The 25,111-nt window shown below is 54.2% G+C and overlaps 1 protein-coding gene across 2 annotated transcripts; it reads left to right on the top strand.

Moving 5' to 3' along the window:
- Positions 1–10,889: 10,889 nt before the first annotated feature.
- FAM83A (family with sequence similarity 83 member A) lies at positions 10,890–23,958 on the top strand. 2 transcript variants are annotated; one of them, XM_006086387.3, is made up of 4 exons: positions 10,894–11,575; positions 16,120–16,287; positions 18,329–18,453; positions 22,564–23,958. In XM_006086387.3, exons 1-4 carry the CDS (start codon positions 11,096–11,098, stop codon positions 23,096–23,098), a joined length of 1,308 nt encoding a protein of 435 aa, XP_006086449.1. In that variant the 5' UTR covers positions 10,894–11,095; the 3' UTR covers positions 23,099–23,958. The 2 variants fall into 2 exon arrangements, with proteins under 2 accessions (XP_014309199.1, XP_006086449.1); XM_014453713.2 differs by lacking the exon at positions 16,120–16,287 and having other exon boundaries at positions 10,890–11,575.
- Positions 23,959–25,111: the final 1,153 nt, after the last annotated feature.

The raw sequence follows: 25,111 nt of genomic DNA, 5'->3' as shown, positions 1-25,111 counted from the left end.
CCACCAGGTGTGCTGGCTCTGGGGCCTCCTAGGAGGTGCTGGCCCAGGTCAACCACTACCTGTGTTCTTCCCAGGGCTACTGGGCTTAAGCTACAAAGCAATCTGCACAGGCTACTACTTGTGCTGGGCTTGGAGATGCCCAGGAGACGCCAAGCTGTGAACCAAGGCCAGATGCTGCTAGTGCTGGGCCTGGGGCCACTTTGTGAGATGTACTGCATGCTGAGGCTAGATGCTGCTTATTTGAGTGATTTTAGAAAAGTCTGAAGCATGAGCCAAGACAGACCATCATATTAAAAGCCAGTTGGATGGGGCAGGGACTCAGATATGGCCCTTGCCTGTAGGCTCTTTGGAGAAGGGCTCATAAAAAAAAAAAAAAACCACACACACACACACACAAAAAAAAAACACACCAAAAAAACAATGACCCCTCCCTTGCCTATGATGCTCAGGGTAAGAGCTTCGGCCCATGCACTGAAAGGTTTCACTTGGTTTCACTTCCCTGCCCCTAGTTGGGGCACATGTGGGAGGCAACCAGTTGATGTCTCTCTGATGTCTCTCTCCTCTCTCTCTCTCTCTCTCTCTCTCTTTCTCTCCCCCTTCTCCCTTCCTCCCTCTTTTCCATTCTCTCTGAAAAGCAGTAGAAATATCCTCAGGAGAGGATTAACAAAACAACAAAACAAACAATTCCATTTCCAGTTTCTTTCAAGCAGCTGCCTCAGCAATGGACTCAGAGGCAGTGAATCTGAATGAGTGCCGGGCCCTGCTGGGACTCCAGGAGCCCTCCCTCCCTTTGGCCTCAATCCCCACTCATTTCTACAGCCGGAAGTTATGGGGATTTCTCTTCCAGCCCTGGAACCCTGGGGTAGGAGGCCTGGTGTGAGGCTGGGACGGCCGAGATATCCCTCCCAATTTTCAGCCCGTTCCATGTCTGGGCCCCACATACCAGGCTCAATGTGGCTTCTTCTTTAAATCTCTAGTTGTAGGACTTCTCTTCAGTGAGATTTCAGGCAGTTCTGGATGATGGTTGTTCTATAGTTTAGTTGTAATTTTGATGTGGTTGTGAGAGCCAGGCTGTGTTTTCGTGACCGGGTTCCCCCTTGCCTTTCTTCAGCTAAATGGATGGTTCCTTCCTGTGCCAGCCCTGATCACTACTTCCTACTTCCTACTTCCTTTTTTGCTATTGCCCTCCTTCTGGGCGGGCAGATAAAGCCACTACTTCCTCCAGCTCAGTTACTCCCAGAACAACCAGAAGGGGTCAGTATTTTTTTTTAATATATTTTATTGATTTTTTACAGAGAGGAAGGGAGAAGGATAGAGAGTTAGAAACATTGATGAGAGAGAAACATCGATCTGCTGCCTCTTGCACATCCCCTACTGGGGACGTGCCCACAACCAAGGTACATGCCCTTGACCGGAATCGAACCTGGGACCCTTGAGTCCGCAGGCCGATGCTCTATCCACTGAGCCAAACTGGTTAGGGCAGGGGTCAGTATTACAATTGCCCCTCATTTACAGACATGCAAACCCAAGGACAAGCAGTACCTGCCCACGTTCAAAGCTCTGGTAGCAGCTGAGGCAGGATTCCATCCTGAGTCAGACGACTGCGCTGGCATCTCACCCTCAGCAGCAGCTCCTGACAGTGTTTCCTCACTTCTGCACGCCTTCAAATAACTTTGAGAAATATCTAAGCACGTCCTTGCATGATGTTCAGTGGCTACCTCAACTTTCTCATAAGCACAAACAGTTACAAAGGATGCAATTTCTAATACATATATGCTGATTTAAAAAAATAAATAAAACTGCATATATGATTTTTAACATGCATCCAATGAAGTCTAAATAGCCCATGGAGCCCGGCCAGCATGGCTCAGTGGTTGAGCACCAACCTATGGACCAGAAGGTCACAGTTCAATTCCCGATCAGGGCACATGTCTGGGTTGCAGGCTCGATCCCCAGTGCGGGGCGTGCAGGAGACAGCTGATCAATGATTCCCTCTCATCATTGATGTTTCTATCTCTCTCTCCCTCTCCCTTCCTCTCTGAAATCATGAAAAAATATATTAAAAAATAAAAATAATAAATAAAAAGTGTAGAGTGGGTCAAGAGGCTGGGTGAGTGACACAGATCCCAGGGAAGGAAGCAGGCCAGGGAGCAGGGCCCCGTGTGGGGAGGGAGTCACCTGTAGTGCTTGGGAGGCGACACAGGTTCCCAGGCCTGGCCCCTTCCCCACCCGACTTGGTGATGTGGAAGGACTTGGCTGCGGGCCCACGTGTCTCATGTCATTATTCTGGCTGTGACAAGCCAGAAGCCAGGGCGCAGCCAGCTGGGCAAGTCCAGGGAGGCTCAGAGAGGCCGACTGTAGGGAGGAGACTTTTCTCAGACACGCCCCGTGGGAAGCAGCCAGTGGTTCCTTGTCACCCGTCCAGGGCAGCAGAAGGCCAGCCTGCCCGCTCCACTTGGACTGGGTGCGTGGATGTGTGAGTCCGCCTGTTGTTGCTGGAAGCTTCTGAGGGTCCTTGTGCAGAATCGTGCTGGCGGAGCTCTGAGAAGGAAGGGCTCACCCTGACAGCTGGGATGTTCTTCAATGGGCTCTGCTCTTCCCCACCCTGTGGCCAGAGGGAGCCATCACAGACGCTCATCAGGCCGGTCTGGGCGCTGTGTAACAGCTTCAGTAGTTCCCACCATCGCTGAGATAAAGGCCAAAGTCCTCCTGTGCCCCTGACATCTGACCTGTTGAGGTCACTCTTCCCACCCCTCAGCACCCCCCACACAACCTCTACACTCCTGGGGCACCCATTCCCTCCCGCCTCCCCCAGCGAGTTCCTGCTGTGCCGACCTGTCATCACCTCAGAGAGGCCTCCTGACCCCTGGGCTAGGTCAGCGTCCCTGCTCTGTATTCTCATGGCTCTTGCTCCCCTGACCTTAATGCTCACCCAAGTTCAATGTCATGACTTCTCATTTGCTGCCTTTCCCTCTGGACTGTGGGCACCACCACAGCACAGGCCATGCTGTCGGCCGTGCATGGCCCGTGTGGCCCTGAGCATTTGATGATGGAGGAAATGCTCTCAGCTCTACCCTAATTGCTTGTCTTTCTTGGAGGATGGGGACTGCAGTTGGCTCATCACTATATCCCCAACTTTTAGTCTGATCCAAGTCCCATGCCCTAGTTCCAAAGATACACAGGCTCCGATTTCAGGAACCAAGTGGGCCCTTTCCATGAACTGGCCAGGAGTGGGCCTCAAAGTCCACACCCACGCTCCACATACAGGTGGGAGGGCGGCGAGGTCCCCTAACCAGAGGGGATAAAAGAGTCACAGCGCTCACCTCGCAGGCCTTCCCACTCTGTCCCCTCTGACAGGTGACACAGGTGGTGGTGGGTGTGGTCCCAGCAGCCCTGGGGCCCAAGGAGCGGGCCTGCCCCTGCCAGGTTCAGGCCTGGAACAGGAAGTGGTTTTGCCTGCAGTTCCAACAGGGGTTGTGTCAGTGGCAGGTGATATCAGTGTGTGCCCTGGCACCCCAGGCTGTGTGAGACATAGCCATGAGGCCCCCTTCCTCACAGGGCTAATGGGCATCATGGTTCTTTCCTGTGGAAGTCAGGCATCCGGGGGCTGGGCTGCTGAAACATGCATCCTTTCGAATTTTATCACTAAAATCTACTCCCGCACCTGTACTTCAAACATAGCGTTTATGCCTGAAATTGCACAACCACATTGTGGCAAAGTTGCATCATCTGGCTCATAATTAAGGTTTAGAGCAGTGGTTCTCAACCTCTGGCCCTTTAAATACAGTTCCTCATGTTGTGACCCAACCATAAAATTATTTTCGTTGCTACTTCATAACTGTAATGTTGCTACTGTTATGAATCGTAATGTAAATATCTGATATGCAGGATGGTCTTAGGAGACCCCTGTGAAAGGGTTGTTCGACCGCCAAAGGGGTCGCGACCCACAGGTTGAGAACCGCTGGTTTAGAGGCTTCAGCTAGTTTAGGTGACAGTCTGGTGGCTAAAGGGAAAAATTTAGTTACAAAGTGGCATTTACTGGGAGATCAGGGTCCCTCCAGCGCCTCGTACATATGTACATAGGAGGCACTCCGTAAGTGTTTGTGGAATAAATGAATGCTATAAAGTCTGCTATCTTGAGTCTGTAGGTCTTTTTCTACTCATAAGTTTGGCCCTGATTAGAGAGAGAGGAAGGGGGGTTGGAGAGAGCCAGGGAAAGGAAGAGAGGGTGGTGGTGTGAGAAAGAAACATCAATCGGTTGCCTCCCACAGGCGCCTCAACTGGGGATTAAACCCACAACCTAGGTATGTGCCCTGAATGAGAATCGAACCTGCAAATTTTTGGTGTAAAGGACGACGCTCCAACCAACTGAGCAACTGGCCCAGGTCAGAGCAGGTCCTTGCTCCGTGAAGGGAAGCAGGAAGTGGCCACACTAAACTGATTCACCCTCACAACCTTTCGGTCTCTAGAGCAGGAGGGGTGCTTGTCAGTGAGCCACAGGGAGACAGTGTTGGTAGAACGTGCACATGTCAAGAAGTGGAACAAAACCATTGAGTTAGTTTTGGGGGGCATTTCCACTTTCTGGTAAGAACGCAACACAAACGCGTGCGCAAAGTACGTACAAAGTGTGTCATTTCAGCCATTCTGCCTACAAGTTCAACGCTCTCATATCTGCATTTAAAGTGGCATTGCACAATGTAAAGATGGCTGGTGAAATTCATGCTCATAATTTTGAACTTTACTATTTTTTTTTTACTTAAGACATTAAATAGCAAGTTTAAAAAACACCACGAGAAATCAACGAAAAGACTGCAGCAGAAAAGAAAAAGCTTTGTATCTTAATACCATTACTGCCACTTTTTTTCCTTTTGTTTTGAACAAGGGACCCCACGTTATCATTTTGCACTGGACCCCACAAATTATGCAAGCGGGCCCTGCTGTCACCGGCAATGCATGTTATCATTTTTAAATATATGCACTGACAAGGATGTGAAGCAACTGGAAGTCTCATACACAGCTGGTGAAAGCAAGATGGTACAGGACTTCAGCAATCAGTTTGGCAATTTCTTGTAAAGTTATCTATACACCTAGCACTAGCCTGTTTGGCTCAGTGGACAGAGTGTCAGCCAGCAGACTGAAGGGTCCCAGGTTCGATTCTGGTCAGGGACACATGGTCCCCAGTAGGGGGCATGCAGGAGGCAGGTCATCAGTGATTCTCATCATTGATATTTCTATCTCTCTCTCTTCCTTCCTCTCTGAAATCGATTGGAAAAAAATTTTTTTAAACACGTTATCTATACACCTATCATAAAACCCAGCAATCTCACTCCTAGGTATTTATCTAAGTGAAATGAGAACTTACATTCATACAAAAACCTATACATTAATATCTACAGTGGCTTTATTCATAAACTAGAGGCCCAATGCACAAAATTCATGCAACAGTAGGCCTTCCTTCCCCCGGCTGCCAGCACCAGCTTCCCTCTGGCACCCGGGATCCGGGCTTCCCTCACAACCCCAGCTTCATCTGGGAGGTCATCCAGAAGGACGTCCGGTCTAATTAGCATATTATACTTTTATTATTATAGATACCCCAAACCAGAAACAACTCAGTGTCCTTCCGCTGGGAAATGGATAAACAAGCTGTGGTACATCCCTGCAATAAAATACTACTCGGCAATGAAAAGCAGCTGCCCATTGACACACAACCACCATATGGATGAACCCCAGGCGCATATGCTGAGTGAGAGAAGCCAGGCTCAAACGGCTCACACTACGTGATTCCATTCTAGGACATTGGGAATGGCAAACTTCAGGGAGAAATAACAGATCAGTGGTTGCCAGGGGGTGGGGAGTAGGGGAAGCTCCAGAAGGGGCCAGAAATTTTTGCAATTCTGGAAATACTCTGTATCTTGATCATGACTGTGTTCATTTCGACAAAACTCATAGAGCTGTACACTAACACGGGTAAACTTTACTGCACCTAAGTTATACCTTAATTTTCATTGTAATTTTTTAAAGCTTCTGCAAATTTGCTGGCCAAAATGGAGCTGCCACGGTTTTCATGCATCAGAAATCGAGAACAATGGACTAGGAACTCAAAAGTAGATAACTCGCTGCCCTGGCCTAGTAGCTCAGTTGGTTAGAGCATCATCCCAATATGCCAAGGGTGCAGGCTTAATCCCTGCTCAGGGCACATACAAGAAGTAATGAATGAATAAATAAATAGAACAACAAATCAATGTTTTTCTCTCCCTTCTATTCTCTCTCTCTCTCTCTCTCTCTCTCTCTCTCTCTCTCTCAATAAATAAAACCAAAAATAAGAAAGTAGGGATCTTGAGAGAGCAAAGGGGCTTTGCAGCGTGGGCCCTGTGAGTAAGCTGTGGTTTTGCTGGGTGCCAAGGATGAGCCGCTGAAGACCGCCAAGGGAACGCTGCCGGGGCTCCTGGCCTGCTGTGCTGAGCTGATTAGATGCAGAATGGACTGATCAGTGTTGACAGCGAGCTATTTACCCATCTAGTGAATTATGCCAACTAATTTCCAACCTAATCGCATGTCTCAGGTCACTGGTCATGAGTCTATACCCGTGGTCGGCAAACTGCGACTCGCGAGCCACATGAGGCTCTTTGGCCCCTTGAGTGTGGCTCTTCCTAAGCCTTAGGAGTACCCTAAATAAGTTAATAACAATGTACCTACCTATACAGTTTAAGTTTAAAAAATTTGGCTCTCAAAAGAAATTTCAATCGTTGTACTGTTGATATTTGGCTCTGTTGACTAATGAGTTTGCCGACCACGGGTCTATACCATTTTCATGCCGCTGCAGGCCTTGGTGGGGCAGTGGTAGGGAGAGGGTGGCAGCTGCCCCATAAGGCCAAACAGGCACCCTGCTCCTCCAGGCTCCTGGGCCCGCAGCCCAGGCTCTCAGTGTGGCTGCCCCCAGACAACCTGTGGAATCCCATGTGTGTACATTCTACCTGGGTTAGCTGGCCTCTGCCCCAGCTCTTCACCCAACAAGCATTGATCGAATGCCTACTACCTGCCAGTTCCAAATTGGGCCAGGCACTGGGGTGGTGGTGCCAAAAGCTAAGTCATGACTTGCCTGACCTCCTACCCCGTACGCCAAATTGCTCACAGTCTAAGGAGGAGATTCTCACTTAAACCAGCAGATGGAAGTGAAGGCTTTGGAGGCAAATCCAATCCAGGCTCTGCTATTGGGTCCCAGAGGATTGTATTTCACCTCCCTCTGTCTCAGTTTCCTCACCTACAAACACGTTGCAGAGCTGATAGGATGCAGTGTGTACGTAAGGTGACTATCCACTCCCTCCCTGGTCCCCAGTGCTGTCCTCTCCCCTAGAACGTCTCATAGTCTGGATTGGCCTGATTGGCTCCTCCTTCTGGGGTCACTTGAAAAACACTTTAAAGAAACAGTCAATGCCCAGCTGGCGTGGCTCAGTGGTTGAGCGTCAACCTATAAACCAGGAGATCACTGGTTCAATTCCCAGTCAGGGCACAAATTCAGGTTGCGGGTTTGACCCCCAGGGTGGAGCGTGCGAGGCAGCCAGTCAATAATTCTCTCTCATCATTGATGTTTCTATCTCTCTTTTCTTCTCCCTTCCTCTCTGAAATAAATTTAAAAATTTTTAAAAATATTTAAAAAAACGAAACAGTAAAAATCCAGGTTGTGCACCTTTGGCAGGAATATCCCAGAAGTGATGGCGTGCTCTTCTCGCCGCATCCTGTCAGGTGGCTCAAGCTTTGGTTCTACTTGTCCCATTATTGAGAAGGACCACTGTGATCGCTTGATTAGGGTGGGGTCTGACAGGCTTCTCAGTTGTAAAGTTTCAACTAGATCAACTATGTAAAAGGCTCAGAAAAATATTGTGCTGTCTTAGGCTAAAGAGTGGAGCAGGGGATAGAGTGTCAGCCTGAGGACTGAAGGGTCCCAGGTTCGATTCCAGTTGAGGGCGCATGCCTGGGTTGCGGGCTCGATCCCCAGTAGGGGGCGTGCAGGAGGCAGCTGATCAATGATTCTCTCATCATTGATGTTTCTTTCTCTCTCCCTCTCCCTTCCTCTCTGAAATCAATAAAAATATATTACAAATAAAAAGAGTGGAGCAGAAATGGGGCAAGGCCTTCTCCCGTAGGTCTCATGCCCTTTAGGGTTCATCCCGTGACAGAGGCAGAAGGTCCGGTGGTTAACAGGTGGACCCTGGGACCAGACCACTCACATGTGGCGCCTGGCACTGCACTTCCAGGCCAGGTGACCTTGGGCAAGCTCAGTAGGTAACCTCTGTGTTTCAGTTTCCTTCATCCATGAGAGATGGGAATAGCACTGACTCCTAGGGCTGCTAGGAGGATCGAGTGAGTTACCACGCACGGCACTTAGAAGAGCACCTGGTACACTGGACGTGTTCCATAGATGTTAGCTGTGACCATATGGACAGAGAAAAGCGAAGCTCCGTGAGCTTAGCTACCCAAGGTCACCTAGTATCATCGGCACAATGAACCTGGCTGTGCCGATTCCGAAGGCACAGACGCTTTCTGCTGCTGTGCACGCTGGGAATGAAACGCAGGGCGAGGAGGCCGTGCACCCATAACTAGCGCGAGACTGACCGAGATGAGTGCTACCAGCCCCTTCAGGCGCAGAGGAGGAGCAAGTCCAGCTGCTTGGGGCTTGTCAAGAAAGGCTCCCTTGCATAGGTGGGAATCAAGACAGACCTTGAACGCTGAGAAAGATTCGAAGAAGTTGTCCAGGTGGAGGCACGGATTTCCTGATGAGGGGAGGGGCTGATAAAGGCAGGGGCTGGACGGACCTCCCACAGGGGTGAGGGTCAGTTGTCCCCTACGCCAGGGTTCCTCCAGGGTTCCTCGGCCTCAACACTATTGACCTTGGGCCAGAGAGTTCTTATTGTCAGCTGTCAGTAGCATCACCCCACCCCCAAGTTGCCACAACCAAAGATGTCTCCAGACATTGCCAGATGCCCCCTGGGTGGGAGGATCCAAATCCCCGCCCCATTGAGAACCATTGTCCTAATAAAAGAAGCCCGGAAGTAACTCATAGGAGCCTGGCTTCTCATAGGCTTTTCATTCTTTCCCTCGTTGTCAGATGTCCTCAGGCCACAGGACAGAGAAGTAGGCCTTTCGAAATCCTCAGTTGCTGTAACAGACGGCTCTTTGATAAGGATGTCTCCGTGTAGGAAGGTGTGTCTCCACAGCTGGCCAGCCTTCCTGGTCCAGAAATGCAACCCCAGGTGGGGGGATTTATCCCAGCCAGTGGACCAGCAAGAATGATGGCACTTCACAGGGCTGGGGCTGCAGAGGGGCGGAGATGGGGACAACAATGATGACAATCACTGGCCAGCGGTGTGACCGTCACTTTCCCTTTCTGGGCTGCAGTTTACCCATCAGTAAGCTGGAGCACTTGATGTACATCCAAGCCCTAGCTGGTTTGGCTCAGTGGATAGAGCGTCAGCCTGTGGACCGAAGGGTCCAGGGTTCGATTCTGATCAAGGACACGTACCTTGGTTGGGTTGCAGGCTCCTCCCTGGCCCAGGCCCTCCCTGGTCAGGGCACATGCAGGAGGCAACCAATTGATGTATTTCTCTCACATCCATATTTCTGTCTTTCCCTCTCTCTTCCACTCTAAAAATCAATGGATGAGGACTCCAGTTTGAGTTCTCTAACGAGCAGTGAGGGAATAGTTCCCAGCTCCCAAGGAAAGAGTTCTGTGATCAACTAGTAATGTCTGCCAGGAGCGCAGGAGTGGGGGGATTGGGTGTGACAGCACAGAGAGTGTATTTGCTGTCTATTCCAAAGGACTCAACCAGAGTCTTGGCATGGCACTGAGGAGGCCACAGGGGGAGAGAGCTGATTAGATCTGTCCTCTTCAAGGTTCCAGGGATTGTGATGAGGAGGTAAAATGGAATAAAGGAAGGGTTACTCAGGGTTGTGAATTGAATTCCTTCAAATATCCTTCAAAAGAGGAGAAAAACTTCTTTTAAAATTCCTTTTCTCTTCTTTGGGCCGTGCTTTTGAAAATGCTGCTCTACCACTGGACTGAGCCACTTGGACCACAGCTCTGAGGAGTTACAGATGCTTCTAGCAAGTTTCCTCAAAAGAGTAGCCCTGCCACCGAGGGGACTCTGGCTCCTGCTATACTAGTCGATTGAAGGCCACGCAATCCTGGGCTTCTGGCACAGTTCTCTTGGCAGATATTGGCAGTGCCCTGCTGGCACCCCATTGGCGCTCGCTGCTCCCAGTCTCCTCCTGTGCGCACTTGTGCCTGCCTGAAGGCCTTCTCTGGCACCACAGCTGTGCTGGCGAGCACACAGGGCGGCCAGCGGTGTGGGGAACTAGTGTGGCCCTGGGAGCAGCCTGTGACCGCTGACAAGTGGGGGTTGGAAGGAAAATTCTGCAGCTTTCTCGCCCTTTGGGTAGGAATCATCTGAGATGTGTTCTGTGACCAGGACAATCACAATGCGGAGAGAGCTGGGGAGAAGAGCTTTTGCAGAGCAACGGGAGGACCGGGAGCTGGGGTGTCACCAGGAGAGAGGGGGAGCACTGGCGTGTGCCCAGCTTCCCGGCTCACCGGGTGGGAAGGCGGGTCTGGGGGGCAGCATGTGCCCCGCCGGGAGATCCTGGTCTTTGAATCCTGGGTGTTGAACTGAGGAGCACAGTAGGGGCCCGCAGAGGTGATGGGCTGGAAGAGGCTCCGGCTTTGGAACAGGACCCGAGGGTCTCCGGGAGATTGTGCAACAAGCAAGCGGGAAACCGGCTCACCGTGCCGCTGCGCTGGGAGGAGGGAGTCTCCCAGGCTGAGTGCCAGGGCGTGATGGAGCAGCGCCCCTGGCCGGGGGCGGGCGGGGCAGGTGTCGCTGAGAGATGAGCCCCGCCCGTGCGGCTGGTGCTCTCTCCAGGTGAGCATTGCTCAGAACAGCGGGAAATGACTGCTGGGAGCGGGCGTGAGGTGGCAGGCAGCCCCAGACGCTGGCGCACAGCAGTCCCGGGAGCTGGGTGTTAGGAGCTCCACTCCCCGCCGTGGACATCAGGAGCAGCTGGAGTGCTGCTTCCCAGCCACCACCAGAGTCAGGGCAGCATGAGCCGGGCAAGGCACGTGGGCAAGATCCGGAGACGCCTGGAGGATGTCAAGAGCCAGTGGGTCCGGCTGGCCAGGGCCGACTTCAGCGACCACGAGAGCGCCCGGCTGGCCACAGATGCCCTCCTGGATGGCGGGCCCGAGGCCTACCGGCAGGTGCTCAGCCAGGAAGGTGAGGTGGACTTCTTGTCCTCCGCGGAGACCCAGTATATCCAGGCCCAGGCCAAGGAGCCCCCCTGTACCCCGGACACCCCGGGAGGGGCCGAGGCCAGGACCAAGGGCCTGGACTCCTGCTCCCTGCAGTCAGGGACCTACTACCCTGTGGCCTCGGAGGACAGCGAGCCGGCCCTGCTGCACACCTGGGCCTCGGCCGAGAAGCCCTACCTGAAGGAACGGTCCAGCACCACCGTGTACTTCCAGACAGACAAGCACAGCAACATCAGGGACCTCATCCGCCGCTGCATCACCCGCACCAGCCAGGTAGCGATAGCCGAGCCTGGCTCCTTGGCCGGGGCGGGCGGGGAGGGACAGGGCCTGGTGGAGGAGGCAGAGGGGTGCGTCCCGCCCTAAGGGATGGAGTCAGGGATGCCACCCCTGCCTTACTGGGATCACTGACTTCCTGAACCCATCTGCCACAGCCTGGGCCCCAGGCGCCACCTCATCACTGAGCTCCTGCAATAGTCCTGCCCGGACCTCGGCTTCCCTCCCCGTCCCCACCCAGGCTCCGTGCTGCTGTAGACACTTTTCTGCACCTCAGCTCTAACCTGGCCCCCTTTCTGACCGACCACCAGTGGAGGCAGGCGCTGCATGCACACTTGTGTGCAGACAGGTCTAGGCCAGTCAGAGAGGACGAGGGACCAGCATGTGCCCTGTGGAGTGGCTCCTTCCTCTGGAAGCACGGAGGCGAGGGCCTGGCTCAGCCTGGGAATTCAGGAGAGGTTTCCGGAAAGAGAGGCTTCGGGGCTGGTCCTGAGGAGGTGTAGGCGCTAGTCAGGCACAAAGCAGGGAAGGTGAGGGGGCCCAGGCAGAGGGATCAGCACAGGGAAGGCCTCAACACGGAGCATGATGGGCTTGAGAGGCTGCCCGTCACTCAGTGTTGAGTGGCAGGAGGTGGGACAGGACCTGGGAGGTCGTGAGCCGTGCTAAGGAGTTTGCTCTCCCCACTGTGGGCAGTTGGGAGCAATTGGAGGCTCTGAGCTGGGATCACAGCCCACTTGCAGTGACAGCCTGTAGCTGGGGGTCCAGCCCCTCTGGCATCTCTGTGGGAGCAGCCCATTCATCCTTAAGCCCGTGTGTGTGTGTGTGTGTGTGTGTGTGTGTGTGTGTGTAGATCACAAACTCTGCCTGCAAAGGCCTGACAGGCAACAAAATGGGTGAAGTTCGTGGGAGCCTGGGGCAAGAGGGAGTGGTGGGGTCTGCGGCAAAGAAGGTGGCACCAACTCAGCACCAACAGAGCCAGTCTTCCTACCTGCTAAGAGGAGCTGAAAAGTCTTACTTTTAGGTGAAATCTTCTGATCCGTGTTGTTTTAAATTCCTAACGGGCTGTGCTGGTGAAAGAAAGGACATTAGCAGTCCTCAGGCCACAGAGGCAGGAGGGGAAGCCTTGCTGGGTGGGAAAGGGGGAAGGAGAGGGACTCGGCCAGGGGATTATGCTTCACAAGCCCTAACCTGGCTTCTTTCCAGGGGGTGTTGCTCACCCTGTGAGCGGCAGCTTCAGTTAAGAATCCCCACCAGTGGTGCCCACCCCTGCGGGAGCACTGAGCTCATGCACAGGGACCAGAGCCAGCACACTGAGGAAACGGGCCCTGGGTGCTGGAGGGACCCTCGTCCAGCGTGGGATCCGAGGCCTGGGGAGGTGAGGGACTGGCCCAGGTCACACAGCCAGTGCCACCACAGCCCACACTTCTTGGCTGCCTGCCTGGGACCATCTGCCAAACCCTTATTGGCCGCTTGTCACGGAACTTGAGATACTGCTCGGAAGCAGCCCAGTAACATGAAAAGCTGGTGCCCCCACCCATTGTTCCCTTCAATTTAAATTTTCCAGAACTCCGCTCCCTCCCTCCTGCCCACCCCCACACAGCCTGCCCACCCCCACACAGCCTGCCCACCCCCACACAGGCTGCCCACCCCCCACACAGCCTCCCCACCCCCACACAGCCTGCCCACCTCCACACAGCCTGCCCACTCCCCACACAGCCTCCCCACCCCCACACAGCCTCCCCACCCCCCACACAGCCTGTCCACCCCCCACACAGCCTGCCCACCCCTGGGCCTTTTCCTGGAGCCTTTGGATTTCACACAGCATTAAACTTGGAACCCCAACAAAAACGTGAGCTTAAATATCAGCCCATTCTTTTTTGAGTTCTTTTCAGCGTAACCCAAATTTAACTTCTAAGTGATCGGAGACAGAGGGAGAACGTTTGCAGGTGACACATTTCTTCCCTTGGAGTCCATTCTCGCCCCTCTGGGCTTTGGGAGGGCGCAGTGGGCATCTACAGCCTGTGCTTGAGAGTCACCTTGTGCACCTGGGGCAGGAGGAGCCTCAGCTGACAGTGGCAGCCACTATGGCCCGGATCTAGGACACAGAACTGGCCACATGCCAGCAGGGTGCCTGCCATTCTGTCAGCCAAGCCAGGATGGCAGAGCACACGGAGCCTCCTTCCCTTTGGGGAGCTCAGCTGCCCCAGGAGGAAGGAGAGGAGAGGAGAACGGGGTTGGGGTGGGGGGTGAGGAATCCATTGGTGGGTGGCAGCCTGAGCTTGAGCAACCTCTGTGCCTGGAAGTAGACAGGAAGGTGACTAAGGCAGGCTTCACGAAGAGGTGGCCTCTGAGTTGAGTCCCAAAGGCTGAGTAAGAGTTTGCCAGGCAGAGAGGGGAGGGAAAGGCATTCCAGGCCCAGGGAGTGTCAGGCACAAAGGCCAGGTCTCAGAGAGCTGAGGGTCCGGGAGGTGGGGAGACACGCCATCCCACTGGTGGGCCATCATCGGGGAGTGATGAGGGTGGGAACCAGGATCAGAGGCTAGCGGGCCACAGCAGCTCTGCCTTACACGTTGGGCCAAAGAGTGAGCAACAGTCCTGTGTAGGATGCCAGGTATGAGATGGAGAAGGCATGAGGAGTCATAGGCACATACAGGAGAGATTTCATTGTAGACCAAGTAGCCATTGCTGCTGCAGGAGCCACCAGACAAAGCAGTTCTTCCAAGTAGCCCCACAAAGTGGCCCCACAAAGCAGCCAGCCCAGCTGGCTGGTCAGTGGCAACTTATATACACGCTCAAACAAAAGAGGCCTCGTGCCAATGAGTGATACACGCTCGTGCTACGTTAACATGAACAGGTTACATCCTCTCCTGCACAGCGTATGGCAAATTGGCCTTGACCGTCCGGCATACTCTGATTAGGGTTCTCACCTGAGGTTTGCTCGAACCAGGTGCAGAAGGCCACGCAGACCGGGAGGAAGAAGTTCAGGCACAGCTCCCGGGCCACACGGGAAGCACCAGGGCCGTCAGGAGGCAGGGCGGCACGGGGACAGCACGGACACCAGCCTGGATTGTGCTTCTGCAGGAGACAAGGAGGGCGCAGTGAACAGTTTGAGGTTGGCCAGTCTGGGTCAGGTTGGCAGGCTCGGGGCTACAGAGGGTCCCTCGTGGCCCCGGCCCTGGCCCCGGTGATTAAGGGCAGGGGCTTTTTAGGGGGTTATTGTGTGTGAATTAAAGAAAAGGGTGGGCCCTAACGGGTTTGGCTCAGTGGATAGAGCGTCGGCCTGTGGACTGAAGGGTCTCAGGATCAATTCCGGTCAAGGGCATGTACCTTGGTTGCGGGCACATCCCCAGTAGGAGATGTGCAGGAGGCAGCTGCTCGATGTTTCTCTCTCATTGATGTTTCTAGTTCTCTATCCCTCTCCCTTTCTCTCTGTAAGAAATCAATAAAATATATTTTTAAAAAAAAGAAGAAGAAGAGGGTGGTTGGGTGTCGGCTCTGGATAGCGTTGTTTGCACATCAAAGACATGCTCACAGGCCAGGTGTTTGCTATCTCTAGGAATCAGCAGCTCTGGGATGTCAACGCATCATAACACACAAAAACCACAAACCGTGATCAATACATCCTTCCCAGTGTGGCCAAGGACCCTTCCAAGCGGGTCTGTAGGGTCCTTCCCTTTTTAGCCACTTATCTGTGTGAGGCAGTTTCTCTTCACATACTTCCACCCAAACAACACACCACAACAGATTGCTGCGGAAGCAGACACGCACGGCCAGCTGTCTCCCGTGCAGCCAGACGCCACAGAGATTGACAACACTCCGCTCACTACATTCTGTCGTTGTTTTGGAAGATATAGCTATTTTTTATTAAAATGGTTATTTATATTAACGTACTGGGTTTAATATTGTTTTCAGCAACTAATATTAGTTATTTTAAAGTAACTAATAAATAAACGCTTTAAAATGTCCTCACATTTAGTTTCTAACATGATAAATATCAATAGCTATAATTCACATGAACCAAAGCTCTTTGGAATCCTCAAATTTTTTTTTTTTTAATCTTCACCCAAGGATATTTTTCCATTGATTTTTAGAGAGTGGAAGGGAGGGGGAGAGACAAAAAGAGAAAAACATCAATGTGAGAGGGACACATTGACTGGTTGCCTCCCACACAAGCCCTGACTAGGGTGGGGGATCGAGCCTGCAACCGAGGTATGTACCCTTGACCGGAATCGAACCCCAGACCTTTCAGGCCGCAGGCCAATGCTCTATCCACTGAGCCAAACCGGCGAGAAGTTCTGGAGGCCGGAAGTCCAAAACCAAGGCAGTGTCCGGTGAGAGCCCACATCCTGTTCACAGACAGCAGCTCGCTGTGTCCTCACATGGACGAAGAGCTCGCTCAGGAAATCTCAAGGGCTTGTGAGCACCTCCCTTCCCTCTGACAGCGCCGTGGGACCAGCTCTCCCAGGCCCACGGGGCTAAGTTCCGCTGAAACCAGTTAGCACTGGATCTGACCCTTCTGGTATTTGCCCCCTCGCCTGGCCCAGGTCCTGGCCATCCTGATGGACGTGTTCACGGACGTGGAGATCTTCTGTGACATCCTGGAGGCGGCCAACAAGCGCGGGGTGCTGGTCTGCGTGCTCCTGGACCAGGGAGGCGTGCCGCTCTTCCAGGAGATGTGTGACAAAGTGCAGGTCTCTGACCGGCACCTCAAGGTAGGGCCCCGAGGGGAGGCTCAAAGGCGCCTTGGACTGGAACAAGGCAGGCCAGGGCACGGCGATAGGTACCCACTGTGCCCGTGGCCTCACACAAAAGGTTTATTTCTTGCTCAAAGTGAAGGTCAGACAGCCCTCCCTCATCTTGTAGCTCCATGAGGTAGATGTGCCTTCAGGATTGCAGTGGCCAGAGAAAGGAGGTAGGGGGGTCCCACGGGATGAACTTGGAAGAGATTTTCACTTCCACTCATAGCCTTTCTTTAAAAAATACATTTTTATTGATTTCAGAGAGGAAGGGAGAGGGAGATAGAAACATCAATGCTGAGAGAGAATCATTGATCAGCTGCCTCCTGCACGCCCCACACTGGGGATGGAGCCCACAACCCGGGCATGTGCCCTAAATGGGAATCGAACAGTGACCTTCTGGTTCATGGGTAGATGCTCAACCACTGAGCCACGCCAGCCGGGCCCACTCACAGCCCTTTGACCTCCCTGAGCTGCCCGGGGCAGGAAGGCGGGGCAGCTGCTGAGCATCAGTCTCTGGCGCCTCTGCCTTCACTGCGTTCAGCTGAGGGAGCCCGTGGGCCCTCCGCCGCCTCAGGGTCAGGGCAACCTCGGCACCTGTGTGACTCCCGCCAGGAGGGAGGACAGCACCCTGTAGCCCCAACAGGAAGCTCGTCCCCTGGGGCTTAACCAACCTCCCCACCTCCTTCTTCTGGCAATGAGCAAAGAAACCGAGATAAGGTGCCCTCAGTGTTGACTTTGGGCAGCTAATTCAAGGTCAAATGTCCACGCGCCCGTGGCTCTGCAGCAGGCCCAGCTGAACAGCTGATGGCGCTCCCTTGGTGACTCCCCTGTAGCTCAGGCAGGGCCGCCTCCTGGAGGCCTGTCCTCCTCCCGTCCCCCTGCCTGTCCTCCTCCTGTCCCCTCCACGCTGACCGGCAGGCAGCTGAGTTCAGGCACCCCTGATGTCACAGGCCCCGGGCCTCTGATGGCTGGGTCTGCTTGATCTTACCTGGATTCCACCTGCTCAGCATGAGGCCATAGAAACAGGAGAGTCAGCACAGGCCTTGTCTTCATGGCTCACACAGGCCACACTCACAGCTCTCTGCCCACCAAGGGACAGTGGGAGGTGGCCCTCCTGCCGCAACCTCAGAGCTTAGAGGAGGCCGGAGGAGCTGGGGAGGCATTGGGCGTCCCCTCCCTGAGCCCGCCCAGCACAGCAGGTGTGCGCCTGGGCTCAGCAGTGCTCCGCCTTTCGCGCTGCCTTCATCTCTCCAGCCTTCCCAGGCTGCCATGCCCGCTGGCAGCAGGCGCTGCTGGGGAGGAAGGGGACAAACAGGACCAGGATTTGGGCGTGAACACACCTTTTTAAACTTATTTTTATTTATTTTTTAAAAATTTTTAATTTTTTAAAAATATATTTGTACTGATTTCAGAGAGGAAGGGAGAAGATAGAAACATCAACGAAGAGAGAGAATCATTGATTGGCTGCCTCCTGCACACCCCCTACCAGGGATCAAGGCCACAACCTGGACATGTGCCCTTGACTGGAATCGAACCCGGGACCCTTCAGTCCGCAGGCCGAGCCAAACCAGCTAGGCTAGGGCAACACATCTTTTTTTAGACAAAACAATGGAGGGTCCAGTGAGGTCTCCACACAGCTGCCTCCTCTGGCTGCACTGAGCCTTCGCACTGACGAGCTTGGGGTCAGGCACTCATGTCACTAAAGTCACTCGCAAGGCAAGCCTGCCCCTGCCAGACCTCCGTGGTCCATGGGAGCACCGACCCTCGGCTTCTATTTTCTGCTTTCTACCATCCCCCCTCCCTTTTTTTTCTTCTGTTACTTTGAGTATTGTCAGGACAATGAAGGCCATTTAGAGAATTCAGCCAAGGATAAAATAAAAATGGCCCATAGTCCCACCAGCTAGACACAACCCTGCTTCCGTGTTGGTGAGCACCCTTCCAGACTTTGTCCTGGGCAGATGTGTATCTATAAATACGTGATTGGCGAGCAACACCTCGACCTCCCTTCCAACAGAACATTTCCATCCGGAGTGTGGAAGCAGAGGTGTACTGCGCCAAATCAGGCAGGAAGTTCGCCGGCCAAGTCCAGGAGAAGTTCATCATCTCGGACTGGAGATACGTCCTTTCTGGATCATACAGGTGAGCGCTGGGTCCTGTTGAAGCTTCGTAGAGGCCAAGGCTGAGCGTGGTGCCCACCCACCTCAGGCGCTTGGGCACACCCCTGCCCCCACCAGCAGCTCCCAGGAGGGAGGACAGGCCTGAACAATGGGGGGGGGGGGGGATGGGCCTTCCTGGGAGGACTTCAGGGTAGAGAGTCACTTTCTGGTGCCTCAGTTTCCCTTGATATTGCAACAGGATATAGAATCCTTTTATTGCCTCCTCAGCTGTCTCAGATATGATTATAAAGCCATGCAATTTGTTTTAGCGTGTGTGTTCCCATTTTCAATTTTTTTAAATTTTATAAAAAATTTACTCCTTTAGCCAGCTTGGCTCAGGGGATAAAGCGTCAGCCTGCGGACTGAAGGGTCCCAGGTTCGATTCTGGCCAAGGGCACATGCCTGGGTTGCGAGCTCGATCCCCAGTAGGGGGCATGCAGGAGGCAGCCAATCAATGATTCTCTCTCATCATTGATGTTTCTATCTCTCCTTCTCCCTTCCTCTCTGAAATCAATAAAGAAATATATTTAAAAAAATTTACTGAGGCCCTAGCCAGTTGCTCAGTGGATAGAGCATCAGCCTGCAGACTGAAAGGTCTCAGGTTCAATTCCGGTCAAGGGCACATGCCCCGGTTGTGGGCCAACCCCCAGTAGGGGGCATGCAGGAGGCAGCCAATCAATGATTCTCTCTCATCATTGATGTTTCTATCTCTCTCTCCCTCTCCCTTCCTCTCTGAAATCAATAAAATATATATATTAAACATTTTATTGAGAGATAATTAATATGCTATATAATTCACCCATTTAGAGTAATTGCAATTCAATTCTTTTTGGCATTGCTTTCCTCATCTGTAAAATGAGGGATAACAATATCTTCCCTTGCAGATAAAGTTTGCAAAACATGTGGCATAGCTCCTAGCACATAGTAGGTGCTCAATAAATGATTGCTATTAGCCTGCCAGTACCCTCACAAGGCCCCGGGGGAGGGGGACATGGAATAGGCAGGATCTGAAAGGGTGAGGACTGAGAGGAGGCTGGTCCTGAGGGCCGCCAGGCCCCTGGAGGGATGTCACGTTGGCTGAGGAGGGGACGTGGTCCAGGGAAGACTGGAGGGCACCAAGACAGCCCCCCTCTCACTTCAGAATTGCCAGGGCTCGCTGAACGTCAGTGTCCTCAATAAACGACAAGCGCCACCCTCTGTGGCCCCCAACCACCAGCGTCCGGCCCCTTGTGCCGGAGCATCTCCAAATCCCCCGGGACCTACGGCTGGCGCCAGGGACTAGAAGCGGCAGCGGCCCAGCCTGGGAGTCAGACAGTTTAAGTTCGGTTCCCAGCTCTGTTTCTCAGGTTCCCTCAGCGCAAGCTGTTTCTTGTGTCAGAGTGACGTCTACTTTGAGATGGTATGTCCACACCCCTTCACCATTAGGCAGGCGCTCCCATGCCTCCTCTCAGCCCCTAGCAACCAGCCATGAGACTGGCAAGAGGCTTATTCAATCATTAAAAAGATTTCCAGACAGTTACAAAGGACAGAGGAAGGAATTCTGGGAGAGAAAACCAAGAGGGGGAACCTTACTTTCAGCAGGAGAACTAGCCTTAGTTCTCACTTCATTGTCCTTACAGAGCTCGGGTGGCCCTGCCCTTGGGGCCGGCAGGAAGCAGTCAACCCTGGCAGCTTTGTGCCAGGCCCCGGGGCAGGTGCGATCAGAGATCAGACCTGTAAGGGTTCAGAAAGGATTTAATACTCCTCACGCCCCTGAGGGAGGCAACACTCTTCTCATTGACAGATGGGGCCCTAAGGAGCAGAGGGGACAGGTGATTGGTCCCCAGTCCCCCGTGTCCTTGACTAGCATCTCCAGCTCTCGGTGCCCACCAAGGCCCAGCTGGGCGTGCCATCCTGACCCAGGCAGTGCCAGGAGGAGGGGCAGTGGGCTTCAAGATGCAGGGCCATCCCTGAGAACCTGGAGAATCGGCTCCGGGAGAGAGGGCAGGGCAATGTTCAAGGGTCATCTGTTAGCTATCAGGATCCTGTCCCCTGGGACCTTAGAGCTGTAGCCAATGAACACAAACAGGAAAGCCTTCACCCCATGTTTCAGCCTGGCTGTCCCTGGGCTCCAGTAGTCTGGCCCTTCTCTCTGGTTGTATTAGTTCTTCCGAACTGAAGAGCTCTTTCTGCCTCTATGGCCGAGGGGTGAGGGACCAGCACAAAAGCCTAGGGGGGCAGCGTGGGGACCTGGTCCGTTGCCAGGGCACCTTCGGACGTGTTTTACTGAGCAAAGCAGGTAGTTGTTGACCTCATCCAGCCTGACTCCAAACACAGGGCGTTAGAGTTCTTAGTGTAGCCAGGAGCCCCACTGTGCCTGCCTTTGCACCTCCCCTGCCACCTGGCTGGCCCTAAGCTCAGCCTCAGCTGCTCATCAACCTGGGGCTGAGTGGGCGGCTCCTGGGCGGGAGGTGAGGCTAAAACAAAGCCTCCTTGTTCTTCCCAGAATTGCCCAGCCTCTGTGGGCCCGCCCTGCCTTCTGTTGGCAAGGCCGCGGGCTGGGGGCTGGAGGCTGAGGCCCCTGGTGGGCACCGTCCCTCAGGGTGCCCTGCCCTCTGACCACCCAGCCCCCAGCGCGTCCACACCCCGTTCACATGATTAGGGACGCAGGGATCTCTGACCTGATGCTCTTGGTGGGTCGTCTGTGTTGTCACCATTTTCAAGGGGTTTTTTTGGGGCGGGATATAGGGGGAAGGACGTGATGAGGGGAGTTTTCATCAAAAATAGAAAGGAATTTCGCCCGGCCTATGTGGCTCAGTGGTTGAGCATCGACCTATGAACCAGGAGGTCACTGTCCGACTCCCGGTCAGGGTTCATGCCCAGGTTGTGGGCTCCATCCCCAGTGCGGGGCGTGCGGGATGGTTCTCTCTCATCATTGATGTTTCTATCTCTCTCTCCCTCTCCCTTCCTCTCTGAAATCTATAAAAAAGATATTTTTTAAAATAGAAAGAAATTTGGTTAAATCAGGGAATTATAGAAAGTCATACCTAAATGCCTTGAGCATTTTGTTTTCTCCTAAAACCTGTAATGGACGGAGGGCCAAGACCTTTGCTTGAGGGTGTCCTGTCCTGGGTGTCCCAGCAAACCCTCCGGACGCCCGGTTCCTGCGGGCTCGCCCTGGGTTCCCCTTTCCATCTGCCAAGGGGCCCAGGGTTCCCTCTCCCCTCCCGCCCCTCTGGGTCCACCTGCCTAAAAATGGGCCTACACCCTCTAGATCAGTGGTTCTCAACCTTGGCTGCACATTAGAATCACCTGGGAATCTTTTTAAAATCCTGATTTCTGGGCCTCATCCTCCGGAAATTCTGTTTCTTTATTACTAATGTTGTGGCCCCACCCCATAAAAAAGAAACAGAATTTCCGGAGGATGAGGCGCAGAAATCAGGATTTTTTTTTTTGAAATATTTTATTGATTTTTTACAGAGAGGAAGGGAGAGGGATACAGAGTTAAAAATATCAATGAGAGAGAAACATCGACCAGCTGCCTCCTGCACACCCCCCACTGGGGATGTGCCCGAAACCAAGGTACATGCCCTTGACTAGAATCGAACCTGGGACCCTTCAGTCCGCAGGCCGACGCTCTATCCACTGAGCCAAACCGATCAGGGCCAGAAATCAGGATTTGAAAAAGATTCCCAGGTGATTCTAATGTGCAGACAAGGTTGAGAACCACTGCTCTAGATTGTCATGATCATACAGCCGCTGCCTTCCGAGGATCTGCCTTCTCAGCCCCCGCACCCTCTCGCGGGGATCTGGGGATCGGCTAAGGGGCCGTAATCTGAGCAGCAGGAGGAACCCTGACTCGAGGCCAGAAAGTCGCTCTGGCAACTTCCTCACTAGCCAGCCCACATTCGACATTGGCTGGACGGGGAGCTCCAGTTTTGCCTTTTGTGAAAGGGGCACCACTGTCCCTCCAGGGCTTCTGCAGGGTGACATGAGGCAGCACAGGGGGCAGAGGGCGGGATCCCCTCCTTCCAGTCCTGCTGTTGCCCCCACAGCCCCCGGAGGAAGGTCCCGGTGGCCCCATTCCCACCCTCCCCCTCTCTCCTCCCCGCAGCTTCACCTGGCTCTGCGGACACGTCCACCGGAACATCCTCTCCAAGTTCACGGGCCAGGCCGTGGCGCTGTTTGACCAGGAGTTCCGCCACCTCTACGCCGCCTCCCAGCCCGTGATGGGCCTGAAGTGCCCCAGGCTGGTGGCGCCCCTCCCGCCCAGAGCGGGACGCAGCCCCCCGCCCGGCCGCCTCAGTGGCAGCAGCTGCTCTGCCAGTGGCCGCCTGTCCTCCAACCCCTTCAGCAGCCCCTCGACGGGGAGCAACCCCCAGAACCGGAGTCTGTCCGTGTCCTCAGGGCCCAGCAGCCCACCGGCCCCCAACCCACCTCCGCCCCCCAGGTTTCAGCTCTACCAGGGCCTCTGGGGGGCCCTGGCCCCACAGGCCCACTTCTGCCTGAGGCCCCAGGACAGCCCACTCGCTCTGTACAGCAAACTCGGCGCCTGCAGGCCCCCGCGGCTGCAGCTGGAGCAGCTGGGCCTGCTGCCCAGGGCGCCCCATGTCTGGAGGCCGTTCCTGCAGGCCTCCCCTCGTTTCTGAAGGCCCCCCCCCCCAAGCTGCCCTCCCAGGACTCCTGGGGACCCGCCTCAACGACGGGCAGCTTTGCTTCCCGTAGAACTAAAGGCACCTGGACAACACTGGTGCCTGTTCGAATGTTCTCAGGCCTGAGAGCGTTCACTTGCCGACCCCACCAGTCCTGGGTTCCCCTCTCTAGTTTGGGCTACGCAGCACATTCCAGAAGGTTCCAGGGTGACGGGGTGGGGAACTAGAGGACAAGATAGTCAAAGTAGGGCCCTTTCTTCTAAAGAGCAGCCAGTGCTTCCACATGACCGTTCTTTGACTCGCTGGGATGTGAGGGCAGATGCAGCCACGTTTCATAGATGGGTAAACGGGCACCGAGCAGCAGAGGGTGAGTGTGGCCAAGGTGCTCCATTTCCCAGTTCACAGGAACAGTCCTCTCCCCAGAGATTCCGGAGAGAGATCGGGAGAAGGCCTGGGAACATTCTGGGTGTTTCTGGGAGGGGGGACAACTCCTGCTCCCTGAAAGGCGGAAGACGGGGTATCCCTGGGCCCGATGACGTAGGGATGAGGCCCCACAACTGCCGCTGTAAGCCGTGTGGGGCCGGTGGAGACTACAGCGGCAGAGATGGGGCAGGCCAGGGCGTCCCAGGGATCGCGGTGGGCAAGGCAGCTTGGCAGCTCCGTGCTGCATCACTTCCAGGCTGACGCTCCCAGAGCATCCAGAGCGTCCAGAGCAGATGCAGTTGGCCTCAAGGTGGAGGCTCCTCCAGGGGGCCAGGTTCCTAAGAGACTGTGATGAGCAGCCCCGCCACTCCTCCCCACTCACCCGCAATGGATAAGCAATATGAGCAAGAAATAAACCTTTGTCATTCAAGCCACTGAGACTGGGGTTGTTTGTTACTGCACCATGACCCAGCTTCGCCTGACAGATACAGCCTTGGGAGTCGAGGCTGGGCATTCCCTGGTGGGACTGGATTCCCAAGGGTCCCCAGCCTTGGGCCCTTGTCCAGACGGTATGTCCACCAGGAGACCAGGAGGGTTTTACACACCTGGCGAGGAGGTGGCTGAAGGCCAGAGCACGTCCTTTTCCAAGTTCCCAGTCCTCCCAAACCCACCTGTAGTTCCGCTCGGGCTAGAGTCACCGCTGCACCCGCCCTGGCAGCCTGCTCGCTGGGGGCCATCCTGAGACACCCACCGTCTCTACTGCGAGTGAAATTAAACAACAGCAATGGGCTGCCCACCGAGTTCCAGGCACAGCCACAGGCGGAGACCCAGACTCAGATGTGCCTGGAGAATTCCCGTCAGCTGCAGGTGACACCCACGTGAACCCGCACCATGCAGCACGAGGAAAGAAATCTGTGATCGTCCTGTGTGGGGGCCAGGGGGATGGGGGGCTTCATTTATGGCCAAACACATACCCCACGCCAGCGATTAGGGATCACATTACCCACCTGGAGGACTGACAAAGGAAGTGTTGACTGCTAATGAGCCACCCTGCCCCCAAGCCTCTCTCCTAGAAATTACCTGCAGTATTCATTTGGTCCTCATCAGATACCATTTTTAAAAATCTCTGTATCAAAAAATAAAAATAAAAACCTCTATCTGCACTGCAAGAGCCCCGAGGCCAAGGGTATCTTGCAGGCTCCAAGGCACCCTAACAACAGGGCCTTGGACGTCCCAGGGCAGTGAACGCTACCTGACTGCTCCGGCACGGGGGCTAACGTTCGGACACCCAGCACCTTTACTACCCCCACCCCATGCCTCCAGCTTGCTCCCCGCTGGCTATCACAGAAGTGCAGTCAATGAGAAAACTAAAAGCTGGGACAATATTTGATGAAGCTTTCGGTTTATTAAATTCCACTTCTCTGAGGGAGCTCATCCACCCCAGGTAGGTCGAGTGAGGTAATGGCCCCTCTGCTGAAGGTGATGTGTAGAGTGTGATTGTAATTTGTGTGGCTGGAAGGGCAGGACCATGTCCCTGTGAGACAGTGCTCCACGGGCCCATATGTGTCACCCCCTTGGGACTGGGAG

This window comes from Myotis lucifugus, unplaced genomic scaffold (assembly GCF_000147115.1).
Source record: "Myotis lucifugus unplaced genomic scaffold, Myoluc2.0 scaffold_27, whole genome shotgun sequence".
In the NCBI taxonomy this organism is placed as follows: Eukaryota; Metazoa; Chordata; class Mammalia; order Chiroptera; family Vespertilionidae; genus Myotis; species Myotis lucifugus.
This window is presented reverse-complemented; position numbering and strand designations above follow the sequence as displayed.